Source organism: Vidua macroura, chromosome 16 (genome assembly GCF_024509145.1).
Source record: "Vidua macroura isolate BioBank_ID:100142 chromosome 16, ASM2450914v1, whole genome shotgun sequence".
In the NCBI taxonomy this organism is placed as follows: domain Eukaryota; kingdom Metazoa; phylum Chordata; class Aves; order Passeriformes; family Viduidae; genus Vidua; species Vidua macroura.
This window is the reverse complement of record NC_071586.1, coordinates 11,191,088-11,217,313: the sequence shown is the minus strand read 5'-3', so window position 1 is coordinate 11,217,313 and position 26,226 is coordinate 11,191,088. Positions and strand designations below refer to the sequence as shown.

The 26,226-nt window shown below is 49.3% G+C and overlaps 1 protein-coding gene across 1 annotated transcript in view; it reads left to right on the top strand.

Moving 5' to 3' along the window:
* Positions 1–25,302, top strand: part of ADAP1 (ArfGAP with dual PH domains 1) — a 51,240-nt gene extending 25,938 nt beyond the window's left edge. The window contains exons 5-11 of the mRNA XM_053991848.1: positions 16,360–16,472; positions 18,243–18,389; positions 21,280–21,363; positions 22,193–22,255; positions 22,631–22,702; positions 23,118–23,346; positions 23,995–25,302. Of these exons, the coding sequence (XP_053847823.1) occupies positions 16,360–16,472; positions 18,243–18,389; positions 21,280–21,363; positions 22,193–22,255; positions 22,631–22,702; positions 23,118–23,346; positions 23,995–24,023 (737 nt within the window). The 3' untranslated portion in view covers positions 24,024–25,302. The remainder of the gene's footprint in view (positions 1–16,359; positions 16,473–18,242; positions 18,390–21,279; positions 21,364–22,192; positions 22,256–22,630; positions 22,703–23,117; positions 23,347–23,994) is intronic.
* The last annotated feature ends 924 nt before the right edge of the window (positions 25,303–26,226 follow it).

The window sequence follows — 26,226 nt, the reverse complement described above, 5'->3', positions numbered from 1 at the left end:
CTGCACAGGGTTGGGGTGAAGCCGTGCTGGGGAGTGTGCTGCTCCAGAGGGGTGTTTTCCCCCGGGTCCTGTCACATGCACAGACTTACCTGTGCCAGGGAATCACTGCCCTGCTCGGGCTTGGCTGCAGCTCCTGTGCTGCAGGGAAGGACAGTTGGACCGGGAGAGAAAAGGATGAGAAGGTTTAAATAAAGAGCAAAGGTGAGAAGGTTTAAAGAAATAACAAAGTCCCCATTCAGGGCACTGTAGCAGTGTGAGGGTTGTGGCAACAGAGTGTTCCCAGATTTGGGCTCCCATGAGAGGTGCAAGAGAGACAAAGGTGGGTTGTGTTCTTGGGGTTTCTTTCCTATTTCTTGTGCTGGTTTATGCTGTCTGGAAGTCTTTATGTGGAACACTGCTCCATCCCACTGGACCTGCTCCATGGTCAGAGCATCACCCCTGTGGGAGTGACCTAATAAGGGTGAGACAGAGCTGATGTGTGAAACCAGCTCCTTGCAAGTGGGGAGAAGTGCCATAAGTCCTTCCTGTAGCATCCTTTAACTGCTGACAAGACACTGGACCTGCATCTTAAATAAGAGAGTTAAACCAAGCCTCTATTGCTGAGGTGTTCTCAGCTAAATCAAGAGCTGCTTTTAGCCCTGGGAAGGATTTGAGCCAGCTCATGTGTGTGGTCAGGATGGTAGCCAGCTGCCATCTCAGCTTCTCTCATGCAGACCAGCAGGAAGATTTAGTTCACTGTTGTTTTTTCCCCTAATGCAGCCCACATCCTTGGCTGATGTTCCTCTTTATATTTCCACCAGCTCCAGGGCAGCTCTCCTGGCTTTTCCCAGGTGAGGGTCTGAGCGTGGTGAGGGTGATGCTGTGCAGAGCACTGCACAAACACAGAGCAGGATGGGGGTGTGGCTGGGGGTAAGGTGACAGCAGGGAGATGCCAGCCCCTCACAGAAGGAGAGGCAGTGCCCACCACAAGGGTGGTTCTGCAAAATGCAGGGATGAGGGTTACTTTTTAAATTACCCCATTGCTTTATAAGCGAGAAAGAGAGAGGAGTGTTCAGCAACTACAGGAGCCACATCTGGCTGAAATTATCCAAGATGCTGAGAAGCCAGAGGGAGAGATGGATGAGCAATGCTCACAGAAGCCTTGGTTCCTTAGGAAACAGAGCTCACAGGAGCAATAAGAGAAACCACGAGATAAAAGCAACCATGTTGAGTGTTATCAGCAACATCTCGCCGGGCTTTGTCCAGGCACAGTGGGATGTAGGAAAGAGCAGTGGTGCAGAGCAAGGTCACCTGCCTGGGAGCCCTGGGGTGTGCAGGAGCATCCCAGTGCCTTCCAGGGGGTGGGTGGCATTGCCTGCTTTGGGGCTGGTGTGTGTACAAAGCCACCCTCCATCATTTCCACAGCGAGGGCAGGTGTCCCTGGCCACGGTGCGGGGCAGGGCTGTGCCTCCTCTCTGACCTGACAAGGTACAGCAATACTTCAGATCGTCTGGGTTGGGTTTTTTTTTTTTTTTTCCTTAAACCTTTTCTCCCTTCCCCCAGTTCCTTATGAGCTTACAACATCTAAAAATAGCCTTTGGTGTGGGAGCAAAGCTGCGGCTCTGCCCGCCCTTTGTTCGGGGGCTGCGGCACCAGCCCGGGGCAGCCCTGCCAGTGTCCGAGGAGTGTCCGAGGAGTGTCCAAGGAGTGTCTGAGTGTCCGAGGAGTGTCCGAGGAGTGTCTGAGGACTGTCCGAATGCCTGAGGAGTGTCCGAGGAGTGTCCGAGTGTCCAAGGAGTGTCTGAGTGTCCGAGGAGTGTCCAAGGAGTGTCCGAGGAGTGTCCGAGGAGTGTCTGAGGAGTGTCCGAATGTCCAGGGAGTGTCCAAGAAGTGTCTGAGGAGTGTCCAAGGAGTGTCTGAGTGTCCAAGTGTCCGAGTGTCCGAGGCCGGGGCAGCTCCAGCAGCTCGTGTCACCGGTGTTGCAATGGCAGCTCGCAGTGCTTTGTCAATGGGCCCCAGTGCTCTGTTAAACAAAACCAGTTTCTCATCCCCGGTCCCTGCTGGGTGTTCGGAGCGGTGGTGGAATCTCTGCAGAGATTGTGATGTTTGTGCTCCTGTACCCAAACCCGAGCTGCGGCCCTGGAGGTGTTTCTGCTGAGGGCAGTGAGGTTTGAAATGTCACTGTGTAAACACCAGGTCACGTTAGACTCTGAATTCCACAGTAAAAGCTTTAATGCCACACAGTGCTGCAAATTTATAAATGGCTTTGAAAGCCCTATCTGCATTAGGTGTCTGTAAAGGGAATAATGTCGTGCAAATAAAGAGTTTATTTTCCCCTCATTCTGCTTTTTTGCTGGCATGTTTCCTGTAATGCCAGTGGCTTGCCTCCTGATTTACACCATATATAGAAATGTAGAAAAAGCCTAATTATAATTGGCTCTTCTAACATTTTGTGAGTTGAACTTCTGAAAATACTGGCTGCATCTTGATCCAAAGGTCTGAGGTTTTCAGAAGTTTGTGTGAGTGTAAATCTCTATTTAACCTCAAGGCAGATGTGGCTGATGGGCAAACAGCTGTCAAAAGCTTTAGCCAGCCTTGATCTTAGTCTATAGAGAGGAATTTTCAATATAAAGAAATAAGTTAATTTATTTCTACTTAATAGCCTCAAAAAGAAGTTGCTGCTTGGCTCCGGCTGCTTTTTAATGTCACTGTTATCTGATGCTGGTTGTAAAATGGATTAAATTCTCTTCTGATGCTTGAAAGGCTCAAGTATTAGAGCAGGGCTTTGAGAGAAGCTCCCTAATTTTCTGCTCTGCCCCTCACTGATGGGAAGCTCTTGTTTTTGTGATTCAGGGCAGCGGTGTGCGTCAGGAAGATGTGGCTGTCACGGGATCTGTGGAGCATCCCTCACTGTGGGATGCTTTTTTGTGCTGTCTTAGCCTCTCTTTCCAATCCCTGTAAGAAGATTCCTCATAGACCTAGAGATGGAAATAAAAAAGTAATAGCAGAGTGTGGTTAAAAAGCAGCAAAAATCAGGATAGCCTTGTATTTTGTGGAGAATTCATGTTGGCTTTTGCAAAGCAGAGATGTGGGATGGAGGGGGAGATGCTTTGTGGTAGGGAGTCATGGCACCAGTTCCCTGCAGTGCACGTTGGTGCTTGGAGTGCACACTAGGATTGCATCAGTGGTGCCTTCTGTTAAATCACCATTTCCAGTAAATTCCCAGCAACTGATTCCAGTGTTAGGCTGAACCAAAGCACCGGGTTTGGCTCTCACTGGATTTCAGCAAAACCGTGTCACAAACCTCTGCACTCAGTCCAGTCCTGCCCTTGGCTGTAAGGGCTTGGCTGCAGGGTCCCAAAGTCTGGCTGCATTTTCCCTCTTCCCAGCTGACAGCAGGAGTGGCTCCTCTGCTTGGCACTGGGGCACCCAGGCCGTGTGTGGTTGTACCCAGGGCAGCTGAAGGCGGGGCTGATCTCTGAGCAGGCTGATCTGGGGCTGAATGAGGAGCCCAGGGCACAGGGGTGCTGCACCTCTTTGGCGTGGACCTCTGCCCTGTCTCAGTGTCCCAAAGGATGAAGTGATTGGGCATCACAGCCAGGCAGGGATTGTATCAGGGAGTTTGACTTCTTGGTTGAATTTTGCAGCCTGCTGTGAGCTTGGTGCTGTGCAGGTTTTGCTGATGCTTCTCCTCGTGGTCATTGGAGCAGTGGGGGCATGGCAGGGAGGGATGCAGGATGTCAGGCTAAGTGGCAGTGGGGCTCTGGCCCTCTCCAAAAAGGATGCAGCCTCCACTACTGGCTTTTTAAAGGAGCATTTTAGCATTTCAAGGATGCTCAAGAGCATTTTGTTGCATCCAGTGCTCTGCTGTACAGATGCCCCCAAAAAGCAGCCCCTGTCCAGAGGTTTCCATCAGAGGGCTGGGGGTGCGAGTGCCTGATGGGAATTGCAAACCCTGCAGTTCTCCCAGCCCAGCACCACGGCCACTGGAGGCTGATGTGCTGTTGTCAGGAGTGGGTTAAAGCACGAGCATCCCTCCAGCGAGCAACCTTGCCTGGCACAGAAACCTCCTTCTCCTGCTGCCGAGGCACAGAGCGGCTTCTGTTCTCCAGCCCTGACATCAGCGCCGGCCGGGACGTGAGTCACGCTGGGAGCCAGGCTCGGGGAGCTGCTCCCCCCTCCCCACACCCTCTCGTGGAGGTGAAGCCCCTCTCGGGTGGGTCTGAGCCCCTTCACTCGCTCCTCACCTGTGCAGCACCTGGCGTGTGTCAGGTGTGACGTTGGCAGCCCCAGGAGCAGGGCATGAGCCCAGTGGGGCTGTGTGAAGTCTGGCATCCATGCCTTGGCACTTGTGCTGTGGATTTTGGGTACAAAAAAGGGGGATTAAGGCCTGAGTTTTTTTTTTTATTTTCCCCAAAACCTTTTGTCTAATAGGGAGGAAGAGTTTAAGATGAAAGGCTCTGGAGAAAGATTGAAACGATTGAAGGAGGACAGTTTAGAGAGAAGTATGTTCAGCTGAAGCAGATGGGACCCCACTGCTGATGCTCATTCTCCTTTTCCTGTCTTCCCAGTATAATCCTTTATGCATTTAGCATTACACAACTCCGTGTCAGGACTTGCTCCAAGAAACTTTTCCCCATCCTCTCCTTGGAGGTTTGAGGGAAATGCAGTCATTGCTTTAAAACAAATGACTGCTTCTTCTTCTGCCTTGGTGTGCCCTGGCACTGCTACCATGGGGAGTGGATGGGGGGAGATGCTTTGCAGGTCACTTCTGCTCTCTGCAGCCTCACCCAGAGCAAAGCAAAAACTCGCACAGTGAGTGAACAAATATTGAACCAAATTGCCTTGGAAGGAAATTGATCCAATTGAAAAAATCCACTCAAGAAACCAGCAGCAGATCTAAGCCCCAGCCAGACTGACAGCAGCCACTGCAGCATCCTCAGTGGCTTTGGGAAGGGCTCTCCTGGAGAGCTGCCTGGGGTGGGCCCAGCCTTGCTCCCTGTCAGCATCTTCACAGTGCAAATGGTGTAAACATCAAACGGGACTTCGCTGCAGAAAAGACAAGGCACATCAAAGGGCTGTTTAACAAACTAAACTCAGGAGGAGAATGCAAGGGGAGATGTCAGCACGGTTTGTCTTACCATTATTTTTTCTTGTGCAAGGGGAGCAGGGCTGTGGCAGGGACCCGCACGTGGCATTGATCCCATGCCAGGATGCGCTGACATTTCCACAGGACTGGCATCATATGACCAGGAGCTGGAGAAGCCTTCCAGTGCCTTTCAGGAGCTGTTTGGAAGTGCTGATTCAGACTTGGTACAAACCCCTCGGAAGGGGTACTGCCGCCTCCTGGGGCTCTGTGGGAATCCAGGGAAGATGCTGCACCACTTCCCAGCCTTGATAAGGAGACACCGCACAAAGTCGCCACCAGAAGGCAAAGGAGAGGGCTCCAAATGCAAAAGCTTGTCTTTTAGAGTTAAATTTGGTGCATTTTTCTTTTTTCTATCTCTCTGAGCTATGGCAAGAGGCCAGCGACTGCTGTTATGCTTTCCAGGAAATCCATGAACATTGCAGTGACAAAGTGATGGGGCGGTGATGGATCTTACAGATAGCTGCTGTAGGAAGAAAAACATCTAGCAAAGAGAAATGCTCTGATGTCTTCAACTCCCCTAAAGCAGAAAAGCATTTAGGCAGCCAAAAACTGCAGGTGAGAACCTGTGGGTCTGCACTTAGGGGAGGAGGAGCAGCTGGCCAAGCAAGGCATTGGCAGCCGGCCCTGGGAGGGGGGGTAGCACCACTGCGAGCTAAAGCTGGATGCTCACAGCTAGTTTAGGATCCAGCTGTAATTTTAACAGCTGGTTCTGTCAAGCTGCCTTCAGCATAGCTGTGATCCAAGCTTCTATAATTAGCCAAGGAGCAGCAGCTCTCGTGCAAGAAGTGAGGCAGCAGCGATGCTCGATGCAGGGGAAGCAGAGCAGCCTCTGTGTGAGCCTTGCTGAAAGGGGTAAGGGCTGCCCTATGAAATTTTAAATAGATGGGGATTTTTTTTTTTTTTTCTCCATCTAAGGGCTTTGTGTAAAATATTTCGTTAGGGGTTTTTTTCCCCCCCTCTCAAAAAAGCACACCTAAGAAATGTTTCATTTTGTGTCATCCTTTAACAGAAACATTTATATTTATCAACTCAAATCAAAAGCATTGCAATTGTGGTCAGTTTTAGGTTAGTTGAATTTGCTGAACTAGTGCAGTTTCTCATGGGTGAGGTGGTCTGAGCCCCTCCAGCCTGTGGCAGCTGAATGTACTACCTGTGTTTTGGGGTGTGCTCTGGACGCTCCCTGGGGATGCCCTGGGTAGCTCCCAGGAGAGTCAGTCCAGCTGGTGAGGATAGACTATAAAATCAATAAATGTGTGGAACACCCCAACTATAATTATCGTGACTCACTCCTGCCCTTGAGCTTTGCCTATTTGAGGTCAACCAACTTGAATTAGTGTATTTTGATATTGCTCAGGCTGCCTGTTCCTGTAACCTTGAGTTTTTGCAGTCAGTAAATGGACCTATACCAACTGGAGACAGCTGAAGAGAAGTACAAGGCTTTGTTCTCCATGTCTTGGATGATAAACATTTAAGGAAAGAATAGGAGAACCATCCCTTTGTATTTTCTGTGCTTTATGAGGGTAGTTCGTGGTGCTCCAGGTCTGGTGTTTCTCAGTGATTTTATACTCTGCACATTCACATTCCCTGAGTAATGACACAGGACCAAAAAGCTGGGGCATCTTTCTTCCACTAATGAGAAGGGAGCGACTAGGAAGCAATAAGGATAACAAAGAACATGGAAAAGGCTCTTTTCATGGCAACTCATGGTAGCTTAATTCAATTTTTACTAAAGAAAGATCTGTTTTACTTTGGAGACCTGTGCAGCGCTGGGCAGTTTCTGCCTCTCACCAGATAAAGAACATTCTCCAGGGTGAGGTCATGTCTTTTTCTGGAGTTTGCCAGAGATGCAGCTGAGTTAGATCTGCCTCAACTCTGAACCAGAGCATTTGCTGATGCTTCTTTCTTGCCAACACCAGCCCACATCCACCTGCATTTTCCCCCTATAGTGAACTCACCCGAGTTTTCACCTTGAAATCTCCAGTGCAGCAGGAGAGGAGCTGTCCACACCCCACTTCTGAGATGCTTACACTGAAGTGGGACAGGGAGGTGCCTCCCCAGCTGGCTAAATGGGACTGGTTTTACAAATGCTGCTGCTGTTGAGGTGCAGACACAGCAGCCACCTCCAGTTTCATAACCAGGGCAGCCCCTGAGGGACACAGGCATGGCAGTAACAAACAGCATACCCAAAATACCTAAAAGACAATGAGGCTGCTCAGCAGGGAGTGGATTTCAAGCTTTCATGCATTGCAGAGGGTTGAAGAAAATTTTAGCCTAGCTAAGTCAGTATGAATTTTGGCCAATGATTTATTGGGACAGAATTTAGCCTTGGTTTATATAATTCCAGGAGTTCATTAAGTGGGATTATGCTGCTCCAGGGAAGGGGAGGTGATAGTTCTAGAAAAATCAAGGTGTGCAAATGTCCTTGTGCAACCTGGAGGTTGTGGCTGTGCTGCCAAATGCTCCTTCCTTGATAGCACAGCTGCCAGAGCATCGTGTACCAGCTGATTTCTGGGACAGCTGGAACACCAGCAGCCAGGGCAGAAACGAGTCCTAAATTCAAAAGTTCTCCTTTCCTGTATGAAGTTTTCAATGTAAATGCATTGAACACTCAATAAAAGACATTCAGGAGCCAATAGCAGCACTGCAGCAGATCTGCTCCAAGCCATTTGGATTTCTCTTCAAAGCAGAAAAAGAGGAGTGCTACGGGTGAGAATGGCTTTCCATGATTTGTGACTACATGGAAATGCTGCCTGTGTGGGGGAATGCTTTTTTCTGGGATGCCCCAGAATAGAGAGTCCTAAACTCATCTAAAGTCTGTGGTGAACTTCTCTGCTGACTCCTCTACAGCTCTGTTGGGGGTTTAAATTCATCTCATCCTTGCTTGGATTGATCTGTGTGAGCAGCTGCCTAGCTGAGCTTTTATTTATTGGTGTGGGGAAGGGATCCATCAAAAGCTCTTCAGGCTCAGAGACTATTTTAGCCTGATCCCCTAGGTGTGGTTTGAGGATGCCTGTGTAAAATCCAGACCTTCAGGTGGTTCCTGGTGCTCTGGAGGTGTTTTGAGCAGCTGTAGGTTGGTGAAACCCACTGTGGTGTGTGAGGAGGGTGTCAAGGTTTCTTGCCTTCTTTCAGTCTCACCTCTTTGCTTTTTGCATGAGCCATGGCATGTGGAGCTTCAGGTGGGTTCTCCCTCGCCTTGCAGGGTCCAGGCAGGACCAGCTCTGTGTGGGCATCCCTGGGCAGGGGTGATGATGGTGTGGGATGGTGGCAGCAGCTCCTCCAGGTGCAGGGAGGGGAGGCTGCAGGACATCTTCCTGTGCAGCTTCTGTGCAGTGACTCACAGTGGCTGCAGCGAGGAGTTTTTGGAATGTTTGTGTCTCGCCCGAGGAGGATCCTTGCCCTGTGGTTTGGGAGTGGTTTGGCTCTCAGAATTCAGCTCCTGCAGGATGTTATTGTGAGTTAGTACCGCGTGCCTGCCCTTAAATGTTTTCTTGCCCGGCTTTCCAGCTAAATCAGGCTTGGAGTGCACTCACTGCTGGTAAGTGGGATGAACATCGCACTGGGAACCTCCCACCTTTCATCTGCCTTTTATTATGGAAGACTGGCTTCCAAAGATCAAAACCTGAAGGTTATTTACCTGTAACAGGATTTTTTTCTCCAAGCAGCCAGCGGCTCCCAGGTGGGTGTTGCAGGGATGCCACTCGAAGAGGAAGCATTTGATTTCCAAGTAAAATTAGATTCCACATTCAATTCTCAGCAATGTAAGTGCAAAGCTTCCAGTAAAGACATTTTCTGTAGCAAGGGGTTGTAACATCTCCCAGCAGATACAATCAAATTGTGCTTGCAGCAGCCAGCTGTGGTCTTATCTTTAATATGTAAACACTTGCTCAATAATTAAGTTACCACGGAAGTTGTACTGTATCGATGGTCAATTATAAGATAAACTGATAAAAGGGAGGATGTGGCTGTCTTCTTTATTAAACCTGATATGCCTGCAGCAATCAGGTGAAGACTTGGGAATTGTATAATTTGTTGTTTTCTCCTCATACTTGTTCCCACGCAGCATTTTCAGAGGAGGTGAGCGCTCACAGGGAGATCAATATCACTCTACCAAAAGGAGTTTTTTCTCTGATGAGTGTCCTTTGCACCACCTTACCCTGCAGTTGCTTGCCCAGTGGCTGTCACCCCCTGCTGCCCTGATTTCCCGTTTTTTTCGCACTGATGGCTTCCCAAGCTCTGCAGAGGCACCTGTGTGTCTGGTTCCTGCTGCACTCAGTCGGCACAAGGGGCAAGGTGATCCCATCTGAGCTCCCTCCCGGGAGTATGAATGACTGTGCTAATGTCTTTGTCACCTGAGAGCTGCTCCGCGGGGAATCGTAACATGTGATTAAAGAAACCAGTTAAAAACAGCTTAGGGAGCTGGATTAGGTACATGATCTCTTATTATGGCTCCTTTTAGCTGACAACCCGGTGAAAGAAGGGGGGTCTGGATTACACGGAGAAACATCAGACTTGACAGGAGTGTTTTCTGGCTGTTCGGCTTAGTGGTGTCATGTACAATTTTAATCAGATTTAAATAGTGGCAAACATCACAGGCTTAATGGATTTCAGCTTTATTATTGGGGCTTTGCTTAGAAGCAGTTTGGATTTTCAGCTGTGAGCCACCAATGCAAGTGTACTCACGATTAAGTGGGACTGGAAACCCGGGGATGGACCTTGCATTTAAATGCCACTTGCCTGTGTAGGGGGACAGACCTCGTCTTCTTTCTGTCAGCCTCAGGATCTCGATGTGTAATTGAGCTCAGCCCCATGATCCTGCCACAGAGATGGTGCATTTGGCTCCGTTTTCCTACTGATCCCAGCAGCTGGGGAGCACCTTCTTCCATTACAAAATCAAGATGACAATATCTTTTCGTAGTGATCTGGAAAATTGGTTTTCCATGCTTGGCTTCAGCCTTGAAGTTGTTCCTCACATGATCTAAAATGATCTCTGTCCTCATCTTTAGGCATCATGGGTTGTTCTTGACCTTCCCGTGGTGAGGCTTTGTCTGGTCTCTGCTGTGCCAGTTTGGGGTGATTTGTCTAGAGGAAAAAGTCCCTGAGGACACCTGCATTTCTACAGAGGTGTGGTCCTGCCTCCAAACTGAGTCTTTTCTGGTGTTTTGTTTTGCTGGTTTTTTTTTTTTTTTTTTTTTTTTTTTGGTTTTTTTTTTTGGTTTTTTTTTTTTTTGTTTTTTTGTTTATTTTTGTTTATTTTTGGGGTTTTTTTTGTTACATTGTGAGAGAAGATGCTGTGGAAGAAATCAGTATGGAAGGTGGTTTTGTAAAACAGTTTGCTCAGAGGACTGGATCTGACTATCAGAGGCAAGTTACCATTTCAGGACCTGCTGGTCATTGAGGTCTGGTCAACTGCTTGGTGCTCTGGGCCCTTCATGAGCAGGAAAAGCTGGAAAAAGGGAACATCAGTCATTGCAAGTTCCCCTTTTATCAGTAAAGAGAAGTGTGTGATCCTGGTCCCTTGTGTTTTCTGTGCCACCTCACACCACCGACCTGAGGTTTCATCTACTTCCAGCTCTGAGCTGAGCATTACTGAAGATGTTTTGCCTTAGAAGGCCAAGGAGATGTCTGTACATTATCTGAATCATCCACTAAATCCTGGCTTTCTGTCTGCTGTAGCCATTCAAGCGCTAATTGCCTTTGATTAAGCCAATCGTTTGCAGAGCGAGTGGGTTAATTGGGTATTGTGGAAGCAATCAATCTCATCAGCTGCTTGCATCCATAGCTGAAGTGACAATGCAGTGGGACAATAATTGTTTTATGAGCTCCTGGAAGGCAGCAGAGGCAGACTGGATGACAACATGAAACCCTTCTCTGCAAAATGGCCTTTAGGAAAGGTAATTTGGATGCTAAGTGCTCGTTAGGAGAGGACTGATTGATTAGGAGCTGGGAAATGTTGTGCCTCTAAAACGCTGTGCCCAAGAAAATGGTGTGAGTGTCAGGGTGCTGCACTTGGGAGTTCTTGGGCTCTTAGGCCTGGCTGGATGAGGTGTGAAGAGGATGTGGTGTCCTAAATGGGGAGAAAAAGCTGTCTTCAGGGAGGTGAAGGGAGATCGTTCCCCTCTCAGCCTGTGCGGGGGAGCGGGACATGCCAGCATCCCCCCTGCTTTAGGTGCACCAAGCACTGACCTCGCAGGTGTCCTGGGGGCTGGAGGATCACTGAACACATCCTCGTTTGCTGCTTGCTGAGGCTGTAAATTCCAAAGAGCTGACCTGTGCAGGGGCAGTAGCAGCTCCTGGTGGCTCCTGAGCTGGTCAGTGCAGGAGGGCTCGAGGGGAGGGATTTCCATCTCGGCATCAGGTCCCTCCTGCCATGGGGGTGCTGAGACATCTCCAGCATGGCTGTATCTGCACTGCTCAGAGTGGGACCAGCAGGAAATGGATTATCCAGAGATGACTGCAGAGTTACTGCAGGGAACTTCTGAGCTCCTCAGCACAGCTGCAAACAGGCAAAAAAAATCAAGCCAAAAAAGCAATCTGCTGGTGCTGTGCAGGGGAGCAGGGTGCAAGCTCTGAGGTATTTGAGGACCTGGACCCTGCTTGCGTCTGGGGGATCTGGACAAACTTTTTTGCCATTCCACGAGCAAACTTAATATTCCTTGGTTTATGACTTTTATTGGAATGTAAATTTTTAAAGTATGCAAGTTGAACTCATTGAAATGTCTTGCTTTGATGGTGGCTGAGTGCTGCAGGAAGAAATGTTACAACTTAGAGCAGTCAAACCAAACCATTTACACTGACATGGCTAAACAAGAGGTGCACAGCTGTTTTTGCAACCCTATTCAAAGTCCAGTCTGTAAGGAAAATACAGAATATGCCACCTTCTCCATCCAACCCTCTCACTGTGGGCAGTGGGGTTTATTTCAGAGGAATGTCCTTCAGACTCTTTATTTAAAAAGGAGCTTGTGACACGGGGTCAGAGGTGATGTGTGATGTCAGGGATTCCACACTCAACTGCTCCAGATAATTAGGCAGTTCCTTAACCTCTCAGAAAAGGTGAGCACACCATGTCCAGTGAGTGCCTATCCCCTGTCCTGCCCTAATTAACACCTTACCGTGCTAATGGAGCAGAGTGCTCAGCTTTGACACTCAGAGCAGTGGCAATGTACAGCCTGCAATTTTAGCAGCAGAGTGAGGGAGGTGGATTTGAATCTTCTCCAAAGCTCTGAATCGGGGTCAACGCACTTTAACTGCTGAGAGGAAGGAAAAATGGTTCCTGTAGGAGGTGCCCTGAACTCCAGGAAAACGTGATTCTCTTGGATTACATGCACAAGTACATTTTTTTTCTCTTATTCAGCCCCCCATGCTTTGTCTTGCAGTGAGAGAAGAAGGCAAGAAACCACACAGTGGTGCATTTGTGTGGTGTTGGATACACTCAGGTTTCTTCTAAAAGCCGGGGATCAGACCTGGTTTTACCACAGCCCTAGAAACATCATGGAAACAAGCAGTTCTGTTACCTCTTTCCAGGTGAAACTGTGAAACAAAGAGCCAAAGAAATCGAAGATCAGACATGGTTTTAATTCCCAGTTTTTAAGGCCTTGCTTAGGATGATAGAAAGAAAAGTCTATGCACGTTGGTTTTTGCAAGCCAGTGGATCTGATTGTCCTCCTTTGAAGATTTTTCTTCTCTGAGAACAAAGGGTAAAACTAACAAAGTAATTTTGGGTACTTTCTGTAATCCACATTCTCAGAGACCAAACCCCCCATCATTAACTAAGCTCTGCAACAGCTTTTTGAGGTGGGGAAGTAGCAATATCCCTCTTCTTTAAAATGGGGAACTTGAACAAAATGCTGGTAGAAGTCAGATGGAAAGATGGTGGCTACAACAGATGCTCTTTATATAAAATCTTCTCCCTTGCTTCCTCTGCAGGCTCTCAGGCAGGGGAAGGCTGGCTACACTGGAGCAGTGCCAGTTTTATGTGCCTGAAGGAGCTGCAGCCACCAACCCACCTGAGCTGGCACAAGGCCATGCACTATCTTCTTTTCAGTCAACCAACCCGGTGACCCTGTTTTCCTTGCCCCCAGAGTTTTAGCTGTTGGGATGAAATGGGTGTGGAAGTGGCAGTTCCTCATTTTACCTTGGAAGCCACGGAACAGGTCAGAAATACCCATCTGGGCTGCATGGTTGTATTACGTGCCATTTGCTGGTGACTGACACAAGTGCTTGGTGGGGCTTTTGCAGGTGTCACAGGTTTGTGCCAGAGCAGCCTGCAACAGCAAGTGATTGATTCTGGTCCTTGGCAGGTGACAGAAGTGATGCAGGAAACGTGACAGCAGCAATGTTGCCTGTGTTAGTGGGATTTCTTTGTCAGTCTTGCCCAGGTAGTGCTTTCTGCACTCATGGTTAGGTGCTAGTGATCCATGGGATGGTGGCAGGTGGTTGCAGCCCTCGTTCTGTGCCTCAGGAGAGGAACAAACGTGTTGGTGACACGATGCTGTGTGGTCCAACACAAGCAGTCAGCAGGCGTTGTAGGGCTTGTGGTCGTTCAGCTTCCATCTGAGCAGAGCAGCCCTCACAGAATGCTTTGGGTTGGGAGGGACCTTAAAGATCATCCCATTTCACCCTGCCATGGGCAGGGACACCTTCCACTATGCCAGGTTGCTCCAAGCCCTGTCCAGCCTGGCTGTAGACCCTTCCAGGGAAGCAGCCACAGCTTCTCTGGTCACCTGTGCCAGGGCCTCCCCACCCCTGAGGATCTGAGTGTGACCAGGTGCCTCTAAACACGAAGCTGTTGCTCAGACAGTGCAGCACATGAGACAAGGAAGAGAGGGTTCATTTTCTGTCTCCAATGCCCTCCAGTGTGAGATCTGTTCCCTGTTCTGCCTGCTGCAGTTCTGTTTCTCAGCACCTTCTCTGGCTGTTTTCACAACCCTTTGGCTCAGGGCTTTGAGGACACAACTTGCTGACACACAGTTTGCCCGGGGAACCTGTGTGGGTTCATGTTGGGTTCAAGGGCTGTTCATGGTGCTTTGCACTGATGGGTGTTGACAGGGGTTCAGGTTTGGGCAGAGCAGAGGAGTTGCTCCTGAGGATGCAGCCCTGAAGGGAAGAAAAAAGAAAAAGAAAAGAAGCAAGCAAAAATCTGTACCAAAGTACACTGAAATTAGCAGCTGGCTTTGTCAGAGCAGCCAGGAGCTCTTTTGCTGAAGTGATTGGCCTGGGAAGAGCCAACAGGTGAGTCACAGAATGGGATAACACTTGGTTTTGTTGGGTTTTTGTAATTCTTCCTTGAAGTGAATTTGGATCCTGTGTTTTGACACAATAAGTTGGAAAGAGAACACCAAAATGAGGAAATGTCCAATGTAAAGAGGGCAGGGAAGACTGGGTTTCCAGGCTGGCTTTGACCCTGGCTCATAGCCTTGTCCTGGGCAGCTCAGCAAACCTCTCTGGGCTTCCTTCTCTTCATATACAGCTATGATGGTGCCCATCTGCCAGGTTAGCAATGATTTGAGATCATCTTTGGGGAGATGCAGAGTAATTTTATTCTCCATCCCTTAAATGCTAAAAAATCAGCGTTGTGGAGGGGAGCAAGTGCAGCCAGGAATACCTGCAGCATCCTTCACCAATCCTGTGTTTGGAATGGATGAATGAATGGATGAGACCCACAGGCAGGAGCTGCTCCAAGGTGGGGCCACCACGAGCTGAGCTCTGTGTGCTCAGTGTGCTCTGCTGAGCCACACAAAGCCCAGGTGGGGATTCCTGAAGGAAAAGATGGGCTTTCCTGAGGGAAAAGATGGGCTTTCCTGCTTTCCTCCTGCATCACTTCCCATTTTTATTTGGAGATATCACTGTCCTGTTTGATGTCCTCTCCTCCATGCCAGCTCTCTCCAGCCCCCTACGAGACATCAGAGTTCCTCAAATGCCAGGCACAGAGAGGCTCTGAAACCCTCTCTGCTCTTCAGTGGAATGTATAGCAGTAGCTTTTGAAGTACTCTCCTGCTGCTCCAACTGGCTTGGCATTAAAACCCAGCCCCTTTGAGGAACAGAAGCCACTTGTCCTTGGTTCCCAAACCTCACACTCTGAGGCAAAGCTGCTCCACGTGCTGCCACTCAGGGAGCAGTTGGCCATCAGAGCCCCGGCAGCACCTCTGCCTCACGTGAGGCAAACCTGCCACCTTAGAGATGTGGGCACAACCTCCTGCCTGCCTGTCTCCTGCACAGAGACATCGTTCCTGAGCAGCTCCCTCGTGTCCAGCCTGCCACAGGGCACACAGGGGTTTGCTGACAGAGCCTGGCAGGGAGCAGCAGCTGCCCCAGCGTCAGTCAGAGCTGCGGCTCCCCGGCAGTTCTGCCCTGCTGGGGGTACAAGCACAGCAGCCTGGGCTCTTCCTGCTCTGCTGTTGGGTGCAGCTGCCCTTGGCTGGGCTTTGGTTGCTTCTTTGGCTGCTTCCCCTTGCTCAGGCTTGGGGTAATCCTGCTTGCTGTGTGTTCTTCTCTTTCCGACACTTCCAGTGCCCTCCAAAGGGGCTTTTTGCTAGAAGGTTCCTAGCCAGCCCATAGTGGGATAGGGTTGGATTGATGGACTGAATGAGCTGGGTCTCCTCCTGCCTTTGGGCAAGATTCTCCCAAGCTGGATGGCTGGACCAGAGAAAATAATTAGCCTTGTCATTCCCAGGTGTATCCAGTGTTGGTCCCTGGATACTGGACTGGTGCACATGGGCAATGATGCTCCAGTGGGCTGGAGCACTGGAGGGATGGAGAGGGCTCTGAGGAGAAGGGATTAGGTGGACAGTGGTGTCACCCCCCAGTGCTGGCTGTGGCTGTAGGATAAACGAGGGTTTGGACCATCCCATCTGCATCTCTGGGTGGTGACAGGGTGGGTTTGTGGGAATGCGGGCAGCGGGGGCTGCTGGGTCCCACGGGGACAGAGAGGCACCCTCTGCCTGTGCTGGCTCACCCCAGGACTGAGCTGTAATAATGCACAGGGGGCCTGCAGGCAGCCACTCCTTGGGTGTCAGAGTGGAGATGTCTGAAGCACGGGCTGTTGGCAGAGAATGAGAGCAGAGTGAGAAGGGCAGGTCTGAAGGAGAAGGCCTGTTTCCTTCATGTCCTCAGCAGAACAGCCACACACTTGGTTTGCTTAGTTCTGAAGTCTTAGTTCTTTTCTTTGTCCCAACTCTCTTTTTAAGTGCAGCACTTTATCCCTGGTTCTCAGTCATTCCTTTCTGCTGCAGGGTACCGAGAAGGATTTCTGTGGAAGAGAGGACGCGACAATGGGCAGTTCTTGAGCCGAAAATTTGTGTTATCAGAGAGGGAAGGTGCTCTGAAGTACTTCAACAAAAACGATGTGAGTACCTAGGGTTGCTGTGTGCAGAATGCAGCTGTGAGAGCATCCTGGAACATGTAATTCCCAGGGAACCAGTTTATTTCTACAATTTCCAAAATCACTGAGTCCCCAGTTGCTCCAGGACAAGAGCACCAGGCTCAGCTCACCCTCCCTTTAGGGGGGCTTGCTCTTGCTCTTCCAGCACACTCATGGAGAGATGCCCCACAGGCCTGTTCACACATCCCTGCTCTGTTGCCCTTTAAAGTCCGTGGGGCTTTTCTCAAACCACCAGCAAAGGAGTTTTTCTCAGCTCTGGCTCTGCGTCATCCAGCTAATGTGGGTTTCATATGGATGATGACCTTGTGATGAAGGTGTCACCACCTTGCAGTGGTCACTGGGGTCTGAATCCTCCTGTGCATGGCATGGCAAGCAATCCAGAGGGAAAGCTCCCTGGTGTTCTGTTCCAGTGTCCAGCAGCGTGGAAGTATTTGACTCCTTCCCCAGAGCATGTTTCATTATTGTGAGAAATGGAGCTATTACCATGAAAACTGCATTTGTGATGAGTGGATGGACACTCCACTGTTCAGCACCATGCACTGGAGAAAGCCAAGGTGTTTTTTCTGACCTTTGAGTCTCCCCTGACCATCACAGCTGAGAGCAGCCCAGGCTGAGCCAGCAGCCAGCTTTCCCAAGCAGTTGGTGCAGTTATGGTGTCGTGATGATCCAGAGGATGGGAACATCCATCCTCACTTCTCCGTGGCTTTGACAGCACCATCTTCCCCTTCAGCTTGGTTTGCATCTCATGGAGAAGAGAGAGCCAGTCCTTGCTGAGGGAGAAGTGAAAGTCCCAGCAGTTCCATTCAGTCACTCTTGGCTGCTCTGATAGTTTAAAGCTGCTTTGCCTCATTGTTGACCACAGCTGTGGTGGGAATGGTGCTGTCTAGACATCCTCTCTGCTGGGATATCCCCACCATGGTCACCCTGCAGGGCTGTGTGTCCTCAGGAAGTCCCCAAGTTCCCAGAGCAGCACTGACACCTCTGCACAGTGCTGGGACCATGGCACCACCCCACAGCCTTCTGCTGGCCCTGCTCCAAAACCAGTGTCACCAAGGGGCTGATCGGTGTTTGTTGGGATGGTTTTTTCACTGCTTCTCTTTCACTTCTCAGTGCAGTCCTGGAGGGGTGGCCAACTTCTAGAGACACTTTGTAGGAAGATGAACAGAGCTATGGGGCTGCCACTGAGGGTGCAGGTGGGGCTGGTGCCTGGGAGGGCCTGACCCAGGCTCCCTCTTGGGCTAACCCACCCTAGAGGTGGCTGTAAGGACTATATTTGTCCCTCTGAAGAGAAAGTTCCCAGTTCAGAAGGCAAGGGAGGAGCAGAGTCAGCAGCCAGTGGCTCACATGAGAGGATGGACAGACAAGGACATGGACATGGTGCTTCCCAGCCGAGCACCCGGGTTTGTTGTTGGCAAAGGGGATAATCCTCCATCTTTTGGGACAAGGATGAACTATCAGTGGGTGCACAAAGCATCCTGGCCTGTTAGTTAGCAATCTGTCTCTTTTTGTATCCCTGCTGAATTTTGCAGGAGGACAGAGCATTTTTCCAGGCTGGCAGGAAGCGCTCATTGAGCGGAGTCTCGGATATCTCATCACCAGCTGGTTTTGTGGGCTGGCATTCAGGTGCTTTTAGCTAATGGAGGTCTCAAATAGGCCTTTTTTCTGACCAAGTGAACTGTTTTTTGGTGTGAAAACCACTTCTCAGGTGTTTGCTCACTCAGCTGTGCTTTCCAGGCAAAAGAACCCAAAGCAATTATGAAGATCGAACACCTAAATGCCACTTTCCAGCCTGCAAAAATCGGGAACCCACACGGACTGCAGATCACTTACTTGAAGGACAATAGCACAAGGAACATCTTTGTCTATCACGAAGATGGCAAGGTGAGGCCCTGGAGGTAATCAGAAGGTTTGGGTTGTGGTCCTGGGGGCTGGTGCTGCCCAGGGCCAGCCTGTGGCACGCCAGGCTCCAGCTGAGCTGGAGTCACTTGGAGGGTGGAAGGGCTACAAGATGCACAGCCAGCTTTGAGAGTGTGTCGTGTTCTTCCAAGCACAAAGGGTGGCAGACTGTATTCTAAATAAACAGATGCAAATGGAAGGAATTGGAAATTTCTTGCTACTTGGAGTAGAGGATTTTTCAAGGCAGGCTCCTTGGAAGCCAGAGAAGGAGACAGCATGGATGGAGCAGTGGAAGATGGGGGGACTCAGTCCAACGACTTGCAAAAGGGGAGCAAACTGGAATGTAGGAGAAGTAGGGAACTGTTGTGGTTCTGCCTGTCTCATACTTCATAAAATGCAGCTATTCATGTTTGTATTGAAATAAATCCCCTTGTTCAGGTGTCTCTGAAGGGAGGTGTGAAGGAGAGGGCCCGTGGGTCTGGGGTGGTCTTTTTGTGGGTCCCAGGGAGCTGCCCCCAAACTTCCCCTCCATGCCAAGTGCTTGTCAGCAGGTGCTTCTTTAGCCCAGCACAGTGTCACTCCAGCTGCTCTCAGGTACCTCCCTGCTGCAATTTAAACCAGACTAATAAGCAGCAGCTCTTTAGTGGCAAAGTTGTGTCCCACTGTCGTGTCGGTGTCTGTGGTTTGCTGGGCTTTGGTGGTTTGCACAGCACTCAGGGCTGTGGGGTTTGGGTTTCAGCTGCTGAGGTTTCTGCTGGGGCTGGAGGAAGGAGCGGCGTCGCTCCCACGCAGGGCAGGATGTGCTCTGATGAAATCTGGTCACGACCCGGCTGAATTCCCTTCAACTTCCCTGAATTTGGTCTGTCTCCTTGGCTGCACAAGGGCTGCAAGAGGATGAACTCCCTGGAGTAAACTCCTGGCCTTCGGGATTGGAGGCTGCCCTGGGACTCACCTGAGGTCTCCTGCTGCCCTTTGCTCCTCTGGTGCTCCCCCAGCAGCCCCAGTGTGTCCTCCTGGAGCCCAGAGGTGCTGCCTCTCCCTGATCTGAAGTGCTGGAGCCTCAGTTAGGCTCCTTCTTACATTTCATAGAATCACAGAATGGTTTGGGTTGGAAAGGACCTTAAATATCATCTTGTTTCACCCTGTCGTGGATGACACCTTCCATTATCCCAGGTTGCTCCAATCCCTGTCCAACCTGACCTTGCACACTTCCAGGGATGGGGCAACCACAGCTGCTCTGGGCAACCTGTGCCAGGGCCTCAGCACCCTCACAGGGAAGAATTTGGTCAAACCTCATTTGTGTCAATGGATATCAATATCCCAGAAAGCAATTTACTGCTGGAAGTCCGTGAGGGTTTCAGCTTCTGCTTTTCTGCAGGGTGTAACCCTACCTCACATCGTGATCACAGAGAAGACCCACAGGTAAATAAAGAAATCGTATATAACCACCCAGTTGGTGGCTGTATAAGATACCAAATTTTAACATCACAGCTTATTGTTCATTAGCTCCAGCCTGGTTTGGTCATCATTAACTTCAGGAGTGAATTCTTCTCACTGATCCCCTTTGTGATGCTGTCTGGGCTGTCCTTAGCTGCTTAGGGGAGGAAAGCAAATGATAAGTGAGCAAAAACTCAGACAAGTATGTCAGAGTTTTCCAAATCATTGTTTGTCTGTCCTGTTATGTTTTGGGATTTTTTTCCTCTCAATTTGAAGCAGCTTAACAAACCAAAGCAAAGATTTTTAAATTTTGGGAATGGCTATTTGCCACATTAGACCATTTTTGAGATACCCCCAATTCAACTCCTTAAAACTCAGATTTCAGAATTTCATATGAGCCTTTCCTCCTTACCCAGGTAATTTCTAAAGCATAAAAAAATTTAACTCTTAGAGAAGGCCAGCTTCTCCTTTGATATGGTCTTTCCTACACTGCAGCGACCTCACCTGAAAGGGTTTGACAGTGTTTATTTTAGGATTAAGTCTGGCTCATTGAACCTGTCCCTGATCTGATGTGTGAAGCTTCACATGCATTAATGACAGCAAGACAGCTCAGCATCCCTCTCCCTGTGCTCGGCATCCCAGGCAGGGCAGCTCCTAATCTCCCTTCCAACATGCCTTTCCTGGTCCCACATCTCTGACCACAAGGCAGTGTCTGAGTGCTCCCTGTGTGGAACACTTAAAATTAATGTGACATTTCTCAGCAAAACCTTCACAGACATACTGCACAAGCTGTTGGGTCTTACCAGAGATAGATGAATACATGAGTTTAAAAATAAAGAAATTATAAAACAGTTATTTTGTAGGAGGAAAAAAATGGAGGGAGATTTTTGCCAAGGAAAGGGAGAAGTGCCAGAGCTTCTTGGACTTCAGTGTCACTGTGGCTGTCCCTAAAGGACTCACAGACACAGCTGACAGACTGGGATACAAAGATAAAGAGATGTTAAGCTGCTCTTTTAGCAAAACACTGATGTATGTTGCTGGAATTTGGGTGGGATGCAGGTGCTGCTCAGGTGTCCTGCTGAGGGGTGGGGGGGGCAGGTTGCACCAGCCCAGCCGTGCTTGTAGGGTCAGCTCAGTATCTCAAATGCTCTCCTGGGGCTGGTTTTGCCAGTTCAGAGATGTTTAAATCCTCCCCTATGCAGAAAGCCCCCCTTGCTGACTGGAAGCTGCAGAGCTCTGTACATGTCTGGCAGCCTGGAACAGCAGCTGAATGTTCCACATCCTTCACCTTTTTGTTGTATTCTGTGTTTTTTAGGATTGCTGCTGCATTGTGCTCTGTCACTGGGGCCAGAGTGACGGGAGAGACGAAACACAGCAGGATCAGGTTATTTTATGTGCAGGCTGCACTCCTCACTCTGCTTTTCTTCCTCATTACTAGGAAATAGTGGATTGGTTCAATGCCATCCGGGCAGCACGTTTCCATTACTTACAAGTGGCATTCCCTGGAGCCAGTGATTCTGATGTGAGTGTTCCTGCAGCACTGCTTGGGTGGGGGTTTTTTCCCCCCCTCGCTCATTTTTAGCATCCTGCTAGCAAGCTGGAAGGCTTGGGGATTGCTCCATCCTTCTGAGTGTTCTGCAATTACTGGGCTGAAATGGTTGTGGTGGGATGCTGAGCCCAGCAACGCCAGCACTGCCACACCTGCAGGAGCCCTGAGCATCTCAAAGGCTGCTGCTGTAATAACAAAAGCCAAAACAAAGGCTGGAAGGCAGGAAAGGTGAGGGCAGAAGGATGTCAGTGCCCTGCCTGAGTTCTTCTCTGCAGGTCAGTGCAGCCTGGCTTATAAAGAAAGGCCTGTGTTGTCCGGGGGCTGGAGCTGCTAATTGTGTTACCCTGGGCTAATGCAATTCCAGAGGCTGCTCTGACGTGCTGTCAGCCAGGGCTGTGCGCTGCTCTTGGGGTGGAACATCACTGTGGTGGTGCTTGTTGATTACTGATTTTGAAATCTAATTGCATTTCCTGCCTTCTAGCCATTATCTGGGAGGGGTCCAGTCGTGGTTCTGCAGGGTGGCTCTGTCCCTGGCTGCCCTGCACCCTGAGGAGTGTGGGAGACTCCCCTGGAGGCTGCTGGCTGTGCTGGGCAGCTGCTCCAAGGTGTTTCATGTTGTAGCCTCCTCTCCTGAGCGCTGTGGAGGAGCAGCACTGGAGCTCTCAGGCGGAGCTGTGGGGTGGGCTCAGGGCTGGGGGCCAGCTCAGTGTGGGTTTTCCTTCCAGTGTCCCCCAGCACAGCCAGTGACCCCCGGGTCCCTCCATCTGATGCTGCTCTTTTCTGTCCTTTTTGGTTGCTCCAGCTGGTGCCAAAGCTTTCTAGAAATTACCTGAAGGAAGGATACATGGAGAAAACAGGGCCAAAGGTAGGATCTGAAGCATTTTTCAGTCCCTCCAAACACGAGTTTTGCCCTGTATGGCCCTGAGAAGGGGCTGCTGGTGGGACAAACCAACCCTTGCCAGAGAGGCAAAGCCATAACTCTGTGAATGTGTTTAATGCACTTTCCTCACCTGGGAGAAACATTAAAAAAATCCAAATCTACATCACAAACCCAATGCCCCTTCCTGGTACAGCTGGCCCAGACCCTGGCTGTGGTGGCCCTGATGGCCCAGAAGCCATCTGTTCCCAACTCCCCCAGCTCATCAGGATGCTCCAAGTGCTTTGAGACTCCTGGGTCATGCGTGGTTAGAGAGAAGCTGTGCTCTTTCAGTGTGTGATCTGGCATTTTCTGACTCCTCAGCAAACAGAGGGATTCAAGAAGCGATGGTTCACCATGGATGACCGACGGCTCATGTATTTCAAAGATCCCCTGGTAAGATGAAGGTGCCTGGGCTGCCTGTTGGGAATTACCTGCAATACTACTACTACTAGTAAGAGTAATAGCAGTAATAATTACAGTAATGATCTGCAGCAAAATGCAGGCTGGTGGGAGAGCCAAGAGGGCACAATGCTGTCACTGCTTGGTGGCTCTGCCTGGTGTGCAGTAACCCTATAAATACCAAAACCACTTTAAAAGCCCTGTCCACCAGATATTCTGCATCTGGATCTTGGCTCCCTGGTGTTGGTGCTGTATTGTGGGTGCCCCTGGGTGAGGAGCAGGGCTCTGGGTGGTGCTGTTGGGGTTTGGCTGATGGGCTTGTGGCTGCTGCAGGACAAGCTGTCCCGGCAGCCCGGGATGCTGAGCTCCCTTCACCTCACCCCTGCCTGACTGCTCTGCTGTCTCCTAGGATGCCTTTGCTAGAGGGGAGGTTTTTATTGGGAGCAAGGAAAACAGCTACAAGGTGCTGGAAGGGCTCCCACCATCCACGCAGGGGAACCACTGGCAGCACGGCATCACCATCGTCACCCCGGATCGGAAATTCCTCTTCGCCTGCGAGACAGAGGACGACCAGCTGGAGTGGATCACCACCTTTCAGAAAGTCATAAGCCGGCCGATGCTGCCTCAGGAATATGCAGGTGTGTTCCCTGGGGAGGGCTGGATGTCAGCCCTGGCCCCACTGCGTGCCCTGGGCTGGAGGATGGCATGGCTGGAGGGGACTGGGGATCAGGACATCGCTCCCTCCTGCTCTCTGTGAGGCAGCTCTTCACTGCCCAGGGGGATGTAAAGGCTGTTTGAGTGGAGAGGGAGGAGGAGGAAGATGGTATCCTTCCCTCTTTGTGGGAATGTAGGGGAAGGGGAATATTTTTTTGTTTGTTTTGAGGTGTTTTGATTTTTAAGAAAATACTGATTTTGACTTTTATTTATGGAGAAGGCTTTTTAAGCCTTAAAGTAAATTAAAGACTGCAAAAGTGTAAAATATATTATAGAGATTGTAGAAAGCAGTTTAGTAGGTTATATAAGTGGGGTTATATATATAATCAAAATTTAGATTTTAAGATTTTTAGTATATTGTAGAAGAGTATAAGATAGAGGGTATAGCATATTGTTTTGAGGTTTTTTTTTTTGCCTCTGGTGTGATGTCCATGCTGCTGTATGGTTATAGGGGTAAGTGAAGCCAAGGAGCATCAGCAAGGACCACTGTCAGGGTGGGCTTTTGCCAGACTGTCACCACCTGCCAGTGCTTGCCTTGTTTTAACTTGATCTTCTCTGTTTTTTCCTTTCAGTGGAAGCCCATTTCAAACATAAACCTTAGCTGGGACTGGCTGGGCAGACCTGAGGAGTGAGCTTCTGTTTACAACACAACGTGGTTTTATTTGAAATGTTAAAAATAATTCATAATAACAGTAATAATAATAACAATAATAATACTTCCCTCTCCCCTCATCATTCACTTGATCATGTCGGAAGGGCAGCAGTGGAACATCGCAGAAGATCCTGATCCAACTTGAAATTCAGCTCTGTGGCTGCTCTGTGGGATGGGACGGGTGGTCCTGCCACCCCATCACCCCACACCCGCTGGAAGGGGCACCCAGCTTCTCCAGGATGGCAGAGACTGTTGGTGGCACATCCCAGGGGCAGATGGGGCTTTTCCCCATGCTCAGGTCCCTGGGTGCTGGAGCTGACCGTCCCCACACGTCCAGATGGCTGCCAGCCCTTTGCAGGGGGGCTGCAAGTCCCCAAGGGGTGACATCCCTGTGGGATGGGAAGCAGCCTGGAAACACACGCATGGTGCTGTGCAAAACAGCAGAGCCTGCCATGGTGCCGGGGCAAACAGTAACTAAATTGTCCCCTGGGGACTGGAGGTGATGCTGTACCTGGAGAGGGTCACATAGGATTTAGAAATAGAGGAAATGGGCATCATCAGCCTCATTAAGTTAACGAAGGGCAGGGAGGAGGGGGCTGCAAGGGAGACACCAACCCGTGGGGTGATGCTGGGGGAGCAGAGCTTTGGGAGCCAGGCCTGTGTCCAGCTCCCTGGGTCATCCCTGTTCCATGGTCTGGGGGCTTTTGCCCCATTTGGGGAGCCTGGTATGGAGCTGGGGGGTTGAGCTTTATCTGCAGTTTTGCTGATGGGCACCATCAAAGCCTGTCCCAGCTCACTCCCAGCGGGCACATCCCTTCTCCAGACTTGGTGGTTGCACTTTTTCCCCCAATAATTCAATTTTTTTTGGTTGATTTTTCTTCTCCTGCCCACCCCTCCCCACCCCAAAAAAAAAAAAAAAAAAAAAAAAAAAAAAGGAAAAAAAAAATGCTGCTTGAAGTGACGTTTCAGCGCCGTGTTGAGCACTGTAATTCCTGCAGTTAGGGCGGGCGGGCTGGGACCTGCACACCAGGTGCTGGATTTTTACCCAAAAATGAGATTTCTGGCGTGCCCTGAAGGGCCAGCCCCAGCCACGGACCTGCCCGACGCCTTTCTTAGGTTGGTTGTGTAGCTGAGAGCATCTCATCGGCTGTGTGCATTCGTTCTGTCACTGGTAAGACAACTGTGGTACTAAATGTCATTCGAACCAATAAATTATTATTATGTCAGAGCCGTGGCCGTGTGGTGCTGGGGCAGGGGAGGGAGGTGGGGTTAAAAAGCAGCAAATGGAAACAAAGAGGTGCTGCTGCTGGCAGAGCCCCAGGGGTGTGGGACACCTCAAAACCATCTGCCATACCCTGGCACACAATGTGTATCATTTTATCTATTATTTGTGTATATGTGTGTGTTAGAGTGCATATTCTGTGTATTTTCTCTATAATTCTTTATGTGTGCACACACATACACAAAGGATAGCTGGTTGGAATAGAGAAATAAGCTTTATAAAGGGGTTGTTGGCTATTCAGACAATTATAAACTGCATAGTGGATAGAGTGTAATATATAAAATGTGTGTGTATGTATGAGGTGTTCATATGCACACATTCATGTACAGATGTAGCACTCAGACATATTCAATTTACAAATAGATAAGCTAAATGTATTTTACACACCTGTATATGCATAGACATTTTTATACTTTGTTTTCTAAAATATGTGATTATATAGTATATACACATGTGCATGCTTTATATACATATAATTTATATTTATAAATTTAAGGTGTATGTATTGCATATAAACACACATATCTGCATGCACATGTGTATGCATAACTATAATTATATATTTAACTTATATTTAAAGTATTTATATGTGTATGTTACCCACACACTGTCACTCACACTTACCAACCCAGGCACAGCAGAAGCAGGGAGAGGACAGACTGGGCTCCTTGTTTGTGTTTATAGGTAGCTATAAAAATTCTTTTCTGTGCATGTATAATTAAGAATATTATAAATGATATGTAATACAAGTATATAATTATTATCTATACAAAAGGCTGTTTATATGTGTGTGTGTGTGTGTATACATGTATTTTAAATTCCCAGGTATGTATTTTATACACACACACACATGTTCTTTATATAGTGTTG